We start from the raw sequence: 16,558 nt of genomic DNA, 5'->3' as shown, positions 1-16,558 counted from the left end.
AGGAGGCATCTTTGATATAGACAGAGACAACAGATGGAAAAGACTGGAGGGGTAGTAGAAATATGAGAAAAACTGGGGTTAAAGACAACCACGATCAAAGAAAAATTAAAAGAAAAGAGAGAAATGAAGTCACATAAAAGAGAATGCTTAGGAAAGATGCTGTTCTCGTTATCTTCATTGTTTTATGCCGCGTGCTCCCAGGCGTGATCGCTCTCTGCCGGCTGCACACACATGTCCCAGCTGGGAGTGTTTGATTTGGCTGATACAGAGACGCGTCTGAGGCTGCATCTAATTAGCATATTTTTCCATGAATTTACCTCGTGGATCCCTTTGTCTGGAGAGAGGAAGCCCTTCCCTGACATGCGGTGTGGTGCTGACATCACCAGGGATTGTACGATTGAACTGAGTTTGCTCACTGTCACGGCCCATAAAGCCTCTGGTTCCCTTTTGCAATCAATTTCGCCAGTGGGTTGGCTGTGCACATGTTACTCTAAAATGGACATGACCTGTTTTTCATGTGCTAATGCAGAGCGTGTGGAGGGCTGGTCCTTTCCCATGCACGGACACAAACAGTGCAAGGAGGGATGAGAGCACTCAGAGAGAGCAGAGCAGTTGTTCGGCTCTTAAATGAAGCAGGTAGAGGACAAATGAAACGCTACAGAAGCCTTGTCAGCAGGCTGCGGTTACTTCTGCATGACTCAGTCTTCATTAAAGTGTCCATTTAACTTACTTATGTTGGTACATAATCTTAGCAGTTTTAAAACTGACAAAATGCAAGTTTTAAGATTAAATTATGCTTATTTTTTTTATTATTTTGCCAGCAGTGTCATGTTCATTAAATATGACACTGCTGGCAGAATTTCCACTATATTAATGCATTTACATTTGTACCCAATGTAACAACTCCCTTTGTGAGTCTTTTTATTTTCTTATAGTCCTGATGTGTGAAAGACTAGAATATAAAATAGCAAAGACAAGGTAGCAAAAAAAATAATCACGAAATTCGTTAGCTTTTCACAAAACTACAGATTTAAAAAAAGTAAAGAACAGTAATTGAACCTTTACAGGAGACCACTACACTGCAAAAAACATTGTTTCAAGAAGTTATGCTCTCTTTTTGTTTAGTGGCTAGACTAGTTTCTTAATTTTGAGAATTCTAGTTAAGAACATTTTTCTTCCCCATTGACAGTTATTTTTGCTTAATATACGACAAGTTGACTAGATTTAGGAATATTAGGCTTATTTCTAGATGGGCTGTTTTTGCGGTGCATTTGTAACGTAGCTGATGTTTGGAGTTTAAACTAGTGTTAAACTCCTGCGTGATGTGAGGAAGTCACATGACTTATACACTTATCCTTAAATTAACTAATATATTAAAAAGATATTAAAAATAAAACAAAAGTACGCTTGAATAACAGACCTCCATGACCCTGAATTAAGGTGAGTAGGAAATAAATGAACGGATGGACAAATAAAGGAAAAACTGTTAATTTCATGTCAGCTTTACTGACTCCAAAGGCTTAATTTCAAAACTGCAAAATACTTCCCAACCTTTCAGGTACCTTCTCATTCATAATTACAGACTGACCAGTAGCTCTTTTGATAACGTCAGTACCATCATATCTCCTGTTTCCATCTAGTTTAAGTTTGTTGTGATGCTGAAATCACAGACAAACTAGAGCACAGATGTGGATTAAGCTCAAATGTCTGTGTTAAAGTGCAGCTAACTTACCCCACATCTACGATGGTGCAATTAGCACAAACATTTGTCTACAAACATTGCACAAAATTAAAAATGTATTAGTAATATAACAAAAATACGGAGCCCCTAAAGGGACACGGATTATTTTTTTTTATAATGAGTTTTAAGCGTGCGCGTGAAACCTTTAAGTGAGTACGTAAAGTTGTTTACTTGCAAGCAAAGTGGTAATGTCCTTATAATGGAGTCCCAGGTTAAAATATATCTCAGCTAAATCCTGTAATGTCATTTCCATTCATAAACAGAGCAGGGCGCAACTGGAGGGTCTCCAGTTCCAGCAATACTCCCCCATGTACTTGTTTTTACGCGCTCACGTAGAACAACTTTTAGGCGCTCACTTATAAGTTTTGCGAGAGCGCGTGAAACTTTTTAGTGAGTGCATAAACGTTTTACGTGCTCACGTAAACAACTTTACGTGCTCACTTAAAGGTTTTACGCGCGCGCGTAAAGGTTTCACGCGCACGCTTAAAACTCATTATATAAAAAAAAAAAATCTGTGTCCCTTTAGGGGCTCCGTAGAAAAACTAGATCAGTGGATTTGATAAAACACAAACAAGCAAACAAAAACCCTCCTTAACACTTCATAAAAGAAATCAAGAAAACCATTCAAAATATTTAAAAAAAAAATCATAATTTATAAAAAGATAATTGACGAAAAGATAGTAAAACAACAAAAATCTTGAAAACCCAACAAAAGAAATAAAATACAAAAAATTAAGCCAATAGCTTTTTTTTTTAGAAAATACAAGAAGAGAATCACAGCTAAATCTACATCCACACACTTTTTGATTACTTAAATAGTTGTTCTTCTCATCACTATGATTTCATAAGTCTTGGCACTGATCTGTTGTCATGAAGAGAGCTGAGCCAAAAGAGATTAGATACAAGAATGAGTTTGTAAATACAAACTGGTCCTGCAGCTCCTGGACCTGGCGTTAGCAGCTTCTCGATTACAGAGCTGGTGCTCATCAAGAGGAGCCAGTTGAGGTGGTTGGGGCATCCAGTGAAGATGCCCCCTAGATGCCTCTCTAGGGACATATTTGGTCATGCTCAACTGGGCAGGGATCCTGAGGCTGAACCAGGACACACTTCTGGAGAGATCATGTCTCTCAGCTGGCTTGACAGCACCGTGATACTCGGTGGAGGAGGTGGCCAGGCAGAGGGAATCATGGGGCTCTTTGCTTAGGCTGCTGTGACAGTGAACCACCCTCGGATAAACGGATATTAATGAATAGATGAACTATTTTTTATGAATATCTTCTAGGGCTGGGCGATATATTGAGATTTTAATATATATTGATATATTTTCAAACGCGATATGGTACGAGACAATATCGTTTATATCGATTATTAAATTTTTTTAAATTTATCTTTTTTTTTATGATTTTGATATAGCTTATTTTGTGACAAATTGACTTGAATGTTTTGTTTGAGATTTGCACGAAGGTTTTGTTATTTGCACAACTGTCAACCTCATTGGAAAAAAACCTGCCTGTTACTGTCTACATTGTATTAATTGCACAGTGTATTTTAATTTAATTGTTCTGCAGGAAAGGGATATTTGTTTTATTTTATTCAAGAAGCATTTTTATTCTATATATGCAGGCAGTTTATTTTTATTTCATTTGTTTTATACATTTTGATATTGTGCAGAGCTTTGTTAATAAAGGTACCTGTGTGACATTTGGCACGAAGCTTTGTATTAAAACTGACAGTTTTTTTAAGGGTTTGCCTCAGAAAAAATGAAGCTAACAGAGATGCTATGCTATAATGCTTTGGGGGAAACCCCAATTATGGCACAGAAAAAATATCAATATATATCGAGTATCGCCATTCAGCTAGAAAATATCGAGATATGACTTTTGGTCCATAACGCCCAGTCCTAATATCTTCAAATTTGTATCCATTCCCTGCTTAAAAAAGGTGTTTCAAGATTGTTTCAGATGGACCTTCCCAAACCAGCTACCATCCTGCACAATCATGTTACACCCAAACAGGGATTGTTTTTTTTAAAATAATGGTGTTTTTCTGATTCACCCCTTTATTAGTCTTACCTGTTACAACTGGATAACTTCCAAATTCATGAATGACCTCATCCGTCACAATTTGCGAACCATTTTGACCACAGAAACTTGGCTTCATATGGTACAAATGGATCATGATTGTACTGTATTTGTCTTTCAGACTTACTGGATCATCCGGTGCCACTCAGGCCGCTCGTTGCTAAAGTTTCATCCAGAACTGTGTCTCACGTTTCAAGAAGCCACCTGCAGCAGCAAAACGTCGTCCATCCTCCTCCTCCGACTCTCCCCAAACCCTCCTTATACATCCAGCCACAGTCATCCCCCCAGGCTCCAACAACACATCCCAAACCTTTCACTCACTCCCCTCAAAGCCAGCCCAAGCCCCAGGGATTCAGCCCGTCTCTCCCTAAAACTTACCTGCAGACATCCCCCCAGCTTCAGCTCAAACCACAAGTTCCTCCTCAGACGCCACCTAAACCCCACTCCTTTCCTCAGGGACTGGTGAAGTCCCAGTCCCTGCCTCTGGACCACATCGAAGACTTCAGCAGGCACAGCGTCCAGTCTGGGGAACTGCTGTCTCCTACAGGGTCTGGAGACCAGCTATCTGACGGCATGTCCAGCAAACAGATGTCCATCAGGGAGAGGTGAGAGGCAGCTAAAAGTTTCTCCTGTGCTGCTTAACTTCTTCTTCATTCTGATAATAAGTACAAATCTAACCCAAACAACAGCATGAAATCACAACTCAGCTAAAAAGCAAAAGAGGTGAGGCTTTGAGGTTTTTGAAAATGGATTTATGCACCGTTCCCTGAACGTCTCACCATAGCATCTCAATCTCGTGGAGGACTTGGTTGAATCTGCTTGAATTTGTTGTAATTTGTTTCGTAACGCTATTTTAGCCAAGTTGTTGGATAGGAGGCCTCTCATTTAACTCGTGTTACTCAGAAAAGTCCATTCTTGATTCAGTTCAATTCAGTATCAATGTTACATGTCAAAACAGGAACAAACGCATGAACTAAGAGCAAAAAAGTTTAAATGGTTTTTACTTAAACTCCTCCAAACAAAATTAATTAACAATTTACCAAAGTGCAGTGATTAGGTGTTGGTCTTTCAGGAAACAAATTCACATTAACATATTTCTAAAACATAATAAAGTTAATGGTACACTGGTGAAGCGTCTTCCTGTCCTTTAGTCATCACAGTCGGGCGTGTTGTACACACACACGGGTCTTTGGCCGTGTTCCAATTGTCCCAAATCATGACAAAAGGCATTTCAAGGTGCTTCACACAGAAAGCACTCATAATTTGCTAAATTAAATATGTCCAATCAAGTCCATATTGTATTGTAATTCATGTCTTATTCATTCCAATTCTTAATCCAATTCACAGTCCAGATCAAATTCTGGTTCATTCCAGTAGGGTCCAAAATTCAAAGATCATATGGCGCCGATTCTTAAAAAAGCAGCCTAGCAATTGTTCACTGACTGGAAGATTGGTGACTGACTATTTTTTCCAGTTGTAAACAACTGCTTATAAACCTTAAAGCTGACTGAAGAATACTGTGGTATAAGGATGATTGCATTGTCTACTCCATGACTGGAAGGTTGCGCACGTGAATTCGCCTCATACCCCTCCCTTTACACGCCCACTTTTTACCATGTATGGGCAACGCAAATTACTTGATGACTGTATTTGCCTATAAATGAGCCTGCTGATCATGCGAAGCGCTTGCCTGCAGTTTGTTTGCTACACTGCTGTGCGTCAGGATGAATGAGTCATGTGTCGAGCCAGGTCACTGTGCCACTAAATTTCATGGAAATCGAGATTGAGATGTTGTGGATGAGGTGGAGGCCAGGAAAACGACATCATTTGGTGGTCACAGTAGTGGCATCATTAACAAAAACAAAGTGAGTGAGTGGCAGCACGTCGTTGCTGTGCTAAACGCTGTGAGTGCCGTGGACAGATCTGTGGCAGAAATAAAAAAGAAGTGGTGCGATCTCAAGGTGGACACTGTTATGTCCTCAGTCACTCTACAGTTGTCGCGGTGGGTGACAAGGAGGTTCCCGGGAGGGCGTGTCCTGCACCGCGGCTGCAGCAGCAGCGGCAGCAGCACCAGAGCGATCCAAGCGCATGGCGCACCTGGAAGTGGCCAACTGACTGATGCTGTGCGGGGGGGGGGGTCCTTGCGAAATTTTTGGGTTTTTCGGGGCGGATCGGGTGTCTATATGCGCAATTTTAACTCTCCAATTAGCAAAATACTGGATACAAACACATACACACGTTTCATTATGAAGCATTGCATTGACAAGACATGACAAGTCAAGATATTTTTTATAGTAATGCCTGTTTATTAAAACATTGTTCACACAAAAATAATCTTACATGAGTCAAATCAGCCTGTTACTGAGAGCGACTTATATATTAGTGACATAGTGGCCTAACTCAACTGACATTATATAGTGTGTGATTCATTCCAGTTCTACACAAAACAAAATCGCCCCATAAGTTAACACATTAACAACATCATCATCATCTCGGCTTGCCTCGACGCGGGGCCCCGCGGCTGCTTGAGACCCGGCCGGATTCTGTGATTTTTGTAACAAATTTATCAAACGAGCCTTTCAGAGAGGCATTAAACTCTTCCATTTTCTTTAGTTTTTTTCTTTTTTCATTTCCTGATGGACATTTCCTGAATCTGTCTCGTTCTCTCGACATTGTGTGACAGTTTGTTCCAACTCCACCGTCTGGATCAGACTAGCTTGTGTCTGCGCTTGGTCTGATCAGTTGTATTGAACAACAGACACGCGCAGCTGCGCAGCGACATCAATCAGCAAGCACATCATTGGATATATATTTATTTATATGCACAGACTAGTACACATTTAGGTCTGTAATGGAACGTGACTGTTGATATTTATAAGGGAAAGAAGGAAAAAAAATGGCCCATAGCGCGAGGCCCTTGGGGCACGGTTCGCACACCCCTTGCGGCGGCCCTGGGGACACGATCAGCACTATTATATTATAAGTCTGATATGTGATGACATTAAAAGTATGACATGAATCTGGCTTCATTTCACCACCTCACCGTCTGCGTCGCCAGTTCCCCATATCTTCAAAATGTTCGTGCGCTAGGATCAAAGTTTGCGTAAAGATACATACATTTTCCCGTTAGGTTTTTTTTTTTAAATACCAACCTTTGTGTAGAAGCTGGCGTGCGCATCTTTCAAGCCCTGTTTTGTGCGCACGCAAGCTTTATAAATGAGGCCCCAGGTCAATATCTTTCCACTGCTGTGCTTTACAGTTAAAATGTTTGTGTAAAAAATATTTTTGGTTTACACCAAACATCATACTGTGCATTCTGGCCAACCATCTCCATTATGGAGATGTTCAAAGGTTTCAGATATGTTATGCTTTGTTCAGATTCAGAAACCTTGAGCTGTGCTATCGTGTTATATTTGGGGAGGAGGAGCGTTCTCCTAGCAACGCTTTCAAACAAGCCGTCCATGTGCACTGTCTAATTTTTATTGTCGTGACCTTTAACATGATAGCTGAAGCACATAAGAGTCTGAGATGCAGCTCTTGGCGTTTTTCATTGTCTAACTTGGAGTGAATGTATTGGGACATCCATTCCTTGTGAATAATCTCCCTCATGTCAGAATTATGGACTCCAAGTATTTTGGAAACAGTCTCATTAGCTTGCTCAAATGGCTTTTAGAAATTACTGTTTCTCCAAAATTATTCCTGATGTCTTTCCTTCTTAGCGTTGAGTTTAAACACACTCAAAAGCTCCAGACCAGCAAAGACACAAGAGCTTACAAAAAACTGAAAGGACACGAGTAGCGTAGAAACAGTACAGACCAGCAGGGAGCAAAGACAAGACAAGACAAGATATACACAGAAGGGTTGACGAGACACAGGTGCAGACGGGCAGATCAGGGCAGATGGGAACCTAGGAAGTCAAGACAGAACTGAAACACAAAGACACGAATTTCAAAATAAAACAGGAACTTAAACCAAACCGTGACAGTTATCAAGAGCACTTGATTGGTATCTGGTTGGTGTTTGCAGTGTCAGACCCCAAGGAAGCTGTAGGGGTGTACTTTTTTTTTTCACACATTGCTTAACTGATATGTATCAAGGGTTGACAGTTGTCTATTGTGTAAATGATGTCTATCAGAAGTTACAAGGCAGATAGGTTAAGTCATCACTTAAAGGGGACTTATTATGAAAAACAAGTTTTTTCTTGCTTTAACATATATAAAGTGGTCTCCCCTCAGCCTGCCAACTCAGAGAAGGAAGAAAGCAACCAAATTCTGCAGTGTCTGTACAGCCGCCCGGATGAGCCATCCAGTGTCATGTGACTTCTACGAGCCGTTCAGATTCTGCTCCTGTCGTTACGTAACGACAGGAGCGATGCGTGAAACCACGCCCACAACTAACTCCGCCGGCCGGAGCTTCCGCCATTTTTTCGTAGCGTTGTATCGCGTCATTCAGGCAGCCAATCAGCAGTCTCATTATCATAGCCTCCCCGCCCACTGAGAATCCCTCATAGAGAAGGAGGTTAGAAACTAGGAAGATAAAGACATGGCTCAGAGGCTGAATTTGTAATTTATTTAGCAAAAACAATCAAAAGCTTGTTTTTACGACATTCTGTTTAAAATAGGTATTAGATGCCATAATAGGTCCCCTTTAAGGTTGACAAAACACTTCAACAGAAGGAAAATCACATTTTCATGAATTATTAAAATAGATGGATTGTGACCTGAAAACATTTGATTGAATTATCAAATAATAATTTATTACAATTTTATATCATACTATTTTTGTTATAGTATGATATAAATTCTGGACCACATTTTGTTTAAATGTAAAGCCCTTGACACCATTTAGCCTTGATTCCATCATCAGGTTCATGACCCAGTCCAAGAGTTGACCTAGTAAAGATGCCTTCAAAGTCACTGGCAGTTCTTCCAGATACTGTGTGGGCAGATGAAACTCTTTTCAATCTTTGGAGGTGAGGGAAATGTATTTTTAGCATCATTGTGTCTTTCCTGGCAGCCAGCAGAGAGCTACCAATGACGTCCTCTGAGATTTGGCAGATTCCTCAGAATACCTTCATTTCTTTTTTTTTTTCGCCGTGTCCACAGTCCAACAGAAATGATGATGACCCACTTTCTTATACCCTTCGGCTATCCATTATCCGTACTCAAGACAACCTGACTGCACCCTGGAGGTCTGCAGCCAGTCGCCTCTCCTCCTCATTCAGTCCTTAAATCATTTTTTGTTTTTAAACTGGTCAGATTTACTGGCAGCAAGCCGGAATCTCAGGCACGTCTTTCACAGTTGAAAGGTTATTATTATTAATTTATTTATTTATAAGAATAAGTACTATTTAGTATGAAAACAAACACCAGCATTTAAATACGTCTCAAAAACAAATCCATCAAACTGCCAGTGAGAGGCCAAAAATAAACTCTCAAAGTGATTTTCTTTCTTCAAATCTTTTCACTTCTGATAGCATGCGTTTGTAAAGTCTAAACCCATCACACCCAGGCTGGTTTGCTAATCCATTTGCAAACATGCAAACCAGAGATTTTCTGGATAATTATTGGGCATTTCCATCCAGAGTTTCTTCACAGCAGGAGATTTTCTGCTGGACATGCAACCACAAACCAGCAAGTGATATCAGTTGCACTAAGATACACCCATTTTTAAAATGTTTGCTTTTTTTCAATATGTTGAAAAGGACAGATCTTTGGTATTGATATCAATACTACATGTGTGTGACTGGATTTTATTACTGGATTATTTTTTGAGAATGATGAGCTCTAAACGTATAAATTGGTCTTGACTAATGCAAAGTGTCATCTTTCAAGCATGCATGTTGACTTTACTGAGTTGTAATTGTATTATTTGTATTTCCAAACTGGATGTGTAATTGATGGAGTTAAAATAATCTTAAAGAAGTGTGTTTAGTCAATTTATTTATAAATGAATTATCAAGAATTAATAGATCAACATGGATAAAAAAAAAAGGTAATGGTGGTAGAAGTTATAAACTACCATCTTCCAGAGTGCCAAGCCACAGATTAAACGGAAAAAAAAAACAAGCAAAAAGGGCAAAAGGAGAAGAAATTATTCATAAAATTGTTCCCAGCATTTTGATGTTTCAGATAGGGTAAACACGTTCACACAGCTTCATTTGTATTAAAGTTAATCATAGGCCTGTTTTTGTTTTTTTTGTACCTGCTAAAGATGATCTCTTGTCCCATGCCAGAGTGGCTCTGCTGAAGAAGAGCGGCGAGGAGGACTGGAGGAACAGGATCAACAAGAAACAGGAAGTGGTTAAAGCGGCGTCTGCCGAGCAACTGGATCAGCATGAGACTGAGCCGACCGGCCAGAAGAAGGTCAGACCTCATTTAACACTCACCACTACACTTCAGAAACGTTTGCATTAGTTTGTGGCTTTAGTGGAAACGTTCCCCTTTAGCTCCATATCACATTCAAATTATAGCGCTAATAGGTTAAAGGAAAAAGTATTTTCCTTTCATGGTCATTATTCCATTAATACATCTTTTACATCACCGTATTAAATCATGAACATTAATTTATTATGTTCTGATGAATAGTTTGTTTCAACATTTCCGAGATATTCCAACTATTCATTAAAAGAATATTAACACACAATTAACACAATACAATAAAAGCAAAATACTTACCTGTTAAATAATTTTTACTTCTTAGCTGAATGTAGTTTCTTCAGAAAAAAGAGAAACCACAGCCTTTAGATTAAAGATTGAAGTTTTCAGATATCATTTTGGCACATTATTTCTTATTTAAGCTCCTTATTTACAAGTGAAATGTTAGATTATCTGAATCAGAAGCAAGTTTAGCAATCAGCAGTGTGCTTTAATGGTCATTCTGTAGGACTTTATCAGTATGTTTGCTGGATTGTTGTGCACTACTATAAACAAATCAATGAATCTGAATAGGTCTGGATGGATTAAAGCCTCTTGGATACTTTGATAAAACTAGATCTTTTTTCAGTAATTCAGTTTGAATCATCAATTTGTCACTGAAAAGGAAACTTCAGTGATCTTCTGACTATTTCTTCTCACCTGTTTAAGTTGTACTTTAATATTAGTTTCTCAAATGTTTTATACTTTTGGTGTCATAGTTAGAGTTAAATAAAGCCCTTCTCACATCCTCTAACCCCCCAAAACCTTTTAACGTATTTCTTCCCTCATTTCATTTTCATCTGTTGTATGAACGCAGGGCGGAAATTTAGTGCAGCATCGAAGCTTTAAAGACTGTATATAAAATCCTCTTTGTACAGACTCATGAGTTCAATTGCTACAAGATTATATTTAGGGGGCTTTATTATAAGTTTCACTTGTATTGATATGTATGTGTTTGACTGTACGGAGCAGCTTGAATAAATCTATAAGCCTTAAAAGACTTTAATTTCAAGATTCAGGCCCGTTAAAAGACTTCTTTCCTGCAGCTTATCCATTTTACATTAGTATTCTGCAGGGCGAATCTCCCTGGCTAAAGTCTGGATGGTAATCCTCCAGGCTGTCTCACCCCTAAACCCATTAGCAACAATGGCCGTCACCCCTCCTCTTCCCCTCCAACTGTGCACTTCCCCTGTGTTTAACCCCTCAGGAGGAAGGGGTGGCCGCTCAAGACTGCTCTGCTGTGTCTGTCTCTGAACAGCTGTGGGTAAGACCCCCGTTGGCAGCCATGCACTGGCCCCAAACCAGTCAGCTTTGTGTGGAGACTCTTATTCAGTCACAGTTGCAGTTGGAAGATGTGTTTGTTAAGTTGCTTGTTGGCATTTTGGAATCATATTTTTTCTCCGGAGGCCCATGAGTTGTCGCTAACACTTTGCAAACAGACAGTGTTTGCAAAATCTTGCATGATGTGTATGGAAAATTGTATTTGCAGTGCTTTGCAATTAACCATTTAAACTGAACTTTATCAGTGATTCTCTTTTGGCCCCTTCCATATCCATATATGGTTTTATTAATATAAAAGCTCTGGATAGCTTGTTATGTTGTTTAAATTTGAGGAGCACCCAGACACGAGACTTCATCAGGTAAAACTTTAAAATTCAGGGTTGGTGAAGAGACTTTGAGTCATGTGCAGATAATCTAATTATCTGCAATTTTCTCAGTATCATCTTTTAAAGTCTAAATTGTCAAAAACAAAGGAAAGCAAAAGCTGGAACACAACAACAGGGAAATAGGGATGTGATTTTAGAAAAAAAGGATATTTAATTGTGCATGTATGCTTCAGTAACAAATTAAATTAAAGCTGCAAGCAGCGATGAACGGGCCCTCGCACTCACGGCCGCCGCCCCCCATAAGCATATCAGAAATGACACCACCCACGACTTCCTATGTCAAACCATTCAAAAGTTCTAGCAGAAAAAAGGGACAACCAATCACAAGAAGGGGCGGGGCTAATTCAGGCCAATGAAGGTCAAGGACTCCATACAGAGTCTGATGACACCACCTACGACTCTCCATGTCAAACCATTCAAAAGTTATAGCAGGAAATAGGGACAACCAATCAAAAGAAGGGGCGGGGCTAATTTTCACCAATTATGGTCAAGGACTCAATACCGAGTCCCATGACACCACCCATGACTCTTTATGTCAAACCATTCAAAAGTTATGGCAGAGAAAAGTTTTCCGGGGGGTGCTGTTGAGCCATTTTGCCACGCCCATTAATGCAAACCATGAAATATCAAATTTATCACCAGGCCTGGCTTGCATGCAAAATTTGGTGACTTTTGGAGAACTATCAAATATGGACCAATCAGATTAAGGGGGCACGCTTTTTGGCGTCTAGCATCGCCACAATAACACTTTTGAAAGAGAAAAGTAATGCGCGTAGTCGCAAGATGGAGACGCACATTTTGAGGTATAAGTCACCTGGATGCACGTTACGGTTCGGGCCATATTAATTGCCGAAGGAATGGCATTAATTGCGCCAAAATTACACAATTAATTCAAAATGGCCGACTTCCTGTTCAATTTCGGCCATGGCGCCAAGAGACTTTTCTTTAAGTTGCGACATGATACAGGTGTGTACCGATTTTCGTTCATGTACGTCAAACCGTATTATGGGGCTTGAGGTTCAATGTTTTTTCCCTCTGAACCAATCAGATGAAGGGTGGGCGCACTTTTTGGTGTCTAGCGTTGCCGCGGTAACGCTTTTAAATGAGAAAAGTAATGTGCGTCGTTGCAGGACAGGGACGCACATATTGATGTAGAAAAAAAAAATTGCTGACAAAAAAGTCTGGATACTGCGGGAATCGAACTCTGATCTCTGACTCCAAAGACGGGAACGCTCTGGCGGAGCTAAGACTCAGCTTCTCATTTCTATTTGACCTACTTACTTAGGAGAGACCAACATATCGATATTTAGTAATGTAAGTCTGGAGCTGTTTTTTCTAATTTTTTTAAATATTTGTAAGTTATAAATATTAGTAAAACCCTACTATTTTAATTATTACTTTTTCTGTAACCATTCTGCCAAGGTTGTAACCGGGCTGAGCTGGGAATATTTCTGACGTCACCACATTACAGGGAGCTGATTGGTCGGGGGGCGGGGCCGTCATCACCCTACTCGCCACTGATTGGTCGGGGGGCGGGGCCGTCATCACCCTACTCGCCACCGATTGGTCGGGGGGCGGGGCCGTCATCACCCTCCGCGCCACTGATTGGTCGGGAGGCGGGGCCGTCATCACCCTACTCGCCATCGATTGGTCGGGGGGCGGGGCCGGCAGACGTTTGAATCAGGAAGCGGGAGTCAGCGCGAGGGCGACTGGCGGCTCGTGGCGATTTTATTATAAAAAAGGGACAACCAATCAGAAGAAGGGGCGGGCCTAATTCAGGCCAAAGAAGCTCAAGGACTCATTGCAGAGTCCCTTGACACCACCTACGACTTCCTATGTCAAACCATTCAAAGTTTATAGCAGAAAAAAGGGACAACCAATCAGAAGAAGGGGCGGGGCTAATTCAGGCCAATGAAGGTCAAGGACTCCATACAGAATCTGATGACACCACCCACGACTCTCTATGTCAAACCATTCAAAAGTTATGGCAGAGAAAAGTATTCAAGGTGGCGCTGTTGAGCCGTTAGGCCACGCCCATTAATGCAAACCATGAAATATAAAATTTATCACCAGGCCTGGCTTGCATGCAAAATTTGGTGACTTTTGGAGAACTATCAAATATGGACCAATCACATGAAGGGGGGGCGCGCCTTTTGGCGTCTAGCGTCGCCACGGTAACACTTTTGAAAGAGAAAAGTAATGCGTGGTGTCGCAGGATGTAGACGCACATTTTGATGTATAACACACCTGGGTGCACGATACGGTTCGGGCTGAATTAACTCTCGAAGGAATGGCATAAATTTCGCCAAAATGACACAATTTATTCAAAATGGCCGACATCCTGTTCGGTTTTGACCATGGCTCCAAGAGACTTTTCTTTAAGTTGTGCCATGATACAGGTGTGTAGCGATTTTCGTGCATGTACGTCAAACCGTATTGTGGGGCTTGAGGCACAAAGTTTTCCGGGGGGCGCTGTTGAGACATTTTGCCACGCCCATTAATGCAAACCATGAAATATCAAATTTATCTCCAGGCCTGGCTTGCGTGCCAAATTTGGTGCCTTTTGGGGAACTATCAAATATGGACCAATCAGATGAAGGGGGGGTGCGCTTGTTGGCGTCTAGCGTCGCCACGGTAACACTTTCGAAAGAGAAAAGTAATGCGTGTAGTCGCAGGATGGAGACGCACATTTTGATGTATAACACATCTGGGTTCACGATACGGTTCGGGCTGAATTAACTCTCGAAGAATGGCATATATTGCTCCAAAATTACGCAATTAATTCAGAATGTTCAAAATGGCCGACTTCCTGTTCGGTTTCGGCCATGGCGCCAAGAGACTTTTCTTTTAGTTGCGACATAATACAGGAGTGTACCGATTTTCGTTCATGTACGTCAAACCGTATTATGGGGCTTGAGGCACAAAGTTTTTTCTGTCGAACCAATCAGATGAAGGGTGGGCGCGCTTTTTGGCGTCTAGCGTCGCCACGGTAACGCTTTTGAAAGAGAAAAGTAATGCGTGTTGTCGCAGGATGGAGACGCATATTTTGATGTATAACACACTTGGGGGCACGTTACGGTTCGGGCTGAATTAACTTTCGAAGGAATGGCATAAATTTCGCCAAAATGACACGACTAATTCAAAATGGCCTACTTCCTGTTCGGTTTCGGGCATGACGCCTAGAGACTTTTCTTTTAGTTGCGCCATGATACAGGTGTGTACCGATTTTCGTGCATGTACGTCAAACCGTATCGTGGGGCTTGAGGCACAAAGTTTTCAAGGGGGCGCTGTTGAGCCATTTTGCCACGCCCATTAATGGAAACCATTAAATATCAAATTTTTCGCCAGGCCTGACTAGGGTGCAAAATTTGGTGACTTTTTGGGCATGTTAAGGGGGGCAAAAAGGCCTTCACTTTGTCAGGAAAATAATAATAATAATTAAAGCTGCAAGCAGCGATGAACGGGCCCTCGCACTCACGGCCACCGCCCCCCATAAGCATATCAGAAATGACACCACCCACGACTTCCTATGTCAAACCATTGAAAAGTTATAGCAGAAAAAAGGGACAACCAATCAGAAGAAGGGGCGGGGCTAATTCAGGCCAATGAAGGTCAAGGACTCCATACAGAATCTGATGACACCACCCACGACTCTCTATGTCAAACCATTCCGAAGTTATAGCAGAAAATCGGGACAACCAATCAGAATAAGGGGCGGGGCTAATTAAGGCCAACGAAGCTTAAGAACTCATTACAGAGTCCCATGACACCACCCACGACTTCCTATGTCAAACCATTCAAAAGTTATAGCAGAAAAAAGGGACAACCAATCAGAAGAAGGGGCGGGGCTAATTCAGGCCAATGAAGGTCAAGGGCTCCATAAAGAATCTGATGACACCACCCACGACTCTCTATGTCAAACCATTCCAAAGTTATAGCAGAAAATCGGGACAACCAATCAGAATAAGGGGCGGGGCTAATTAAGGCCAACGAAGCTTAAGAACTCATTACAGAGTCCCATGACACCACCCACGACTTCCTATGTCAAACCATTCAAAAGTTATAGCAGAAAAAAGGGACAACCAATCAGAAGAAGGGGCGGGGCTAATTCAGGCCAATGAAGGTCAAGGGCTCCATAAAGAATCTGATGACACCACCCACAATTATCTATGTCAAACCATTCCAAAGTTATGGCAGAGAAAAGTATTCAAGGTGGCGCTGTTGAGCCGTTAGGCCACGCCCATTAATGCAAACCATGAAATATAAAATTTATCACCAGGCCTGGCTTGCATGCAAAATTTGGTGACTTTTGGAGAACTATCAAATATGGACCAATCACATGAAGGGGGGGCGCGCCTTTTGGCGTCTAGCGTCGCCACAGTAACACTTTTGAAAGAGAAAAGTAATGCGTGGTGTCGCAGGATGTAGACGCACATTTTGATGTATAACACACCTGGGTGCACGATACGGTTCGGGCTGAATTAACTCTCGAAGGAATGGCATAAATTTCGCCAAAATGACACAATTTATTCAAAATGGCCGACATCCTGTTCGGTTTTGGCCATGGCTCCAAGAGACTTTTCTTTAAGTTGTGCCATGATACAGGTGTGTAGCGATTTTCGTGCATGTACGTCAAACCGTATTGTGGGGCTT

General features: G+C 41.2%; 1 protein-coding gene across 10 annotated transcripts in view; it reads left to right on the top strand.

Annotated features, from left to right (window-relative positions):
- The window catches only part of LOC133452501 (supervillin-like), a 79,933-nt gene that overhangs the window by 32,493 nt on the left and 30,882 nt on the right, over positions 1-16,558 (top strand). For 8 of the 10 annotated variants that reach the window (XM_061731856.1, XM_061731852.1, XM_061731858.1 and 5 more), the window contains 3 exons: positions 3,944-4,427; positions 10,058-10,187; positions 11,446-11,502. In XM_061731856.1, coding sequence (XP_061587840.1) covers positions 3,944-4,427; positions 10,058-10,187; positions 11,446-11,502 — 671 coding nt within the window. The remainder of the gene's footprint in view (positions 1-3,943; positions 4,428-10,057; positions 10,188-11,445; positions 11,503-16,558) is intronic. The other 2 variants (XM_061731853.1, XM_061731859.1) reach the window with 1 other exon arrangement.

This window comes from Cololabis saira, chromosome 10 (genome assembly GCF_033807715.1).
Source record: "Cololabis saira isolate AMF1-May2022 chromosome 10, fColSai1.1, whole genome shotgun sequence".
Classification (NCBI taxonomy): domain Eukaryota; kingdom Metazoa; phylum Chordata; class Actinopteri; order Beloniformes; family Belonidae; genus Cololabis; species Cololabis saira.
The sequence above is the reverse complement of the archived record's forward strand: the minus strand, read 5'-3'. Positions and strand labels throughout refer to the sequence as shown.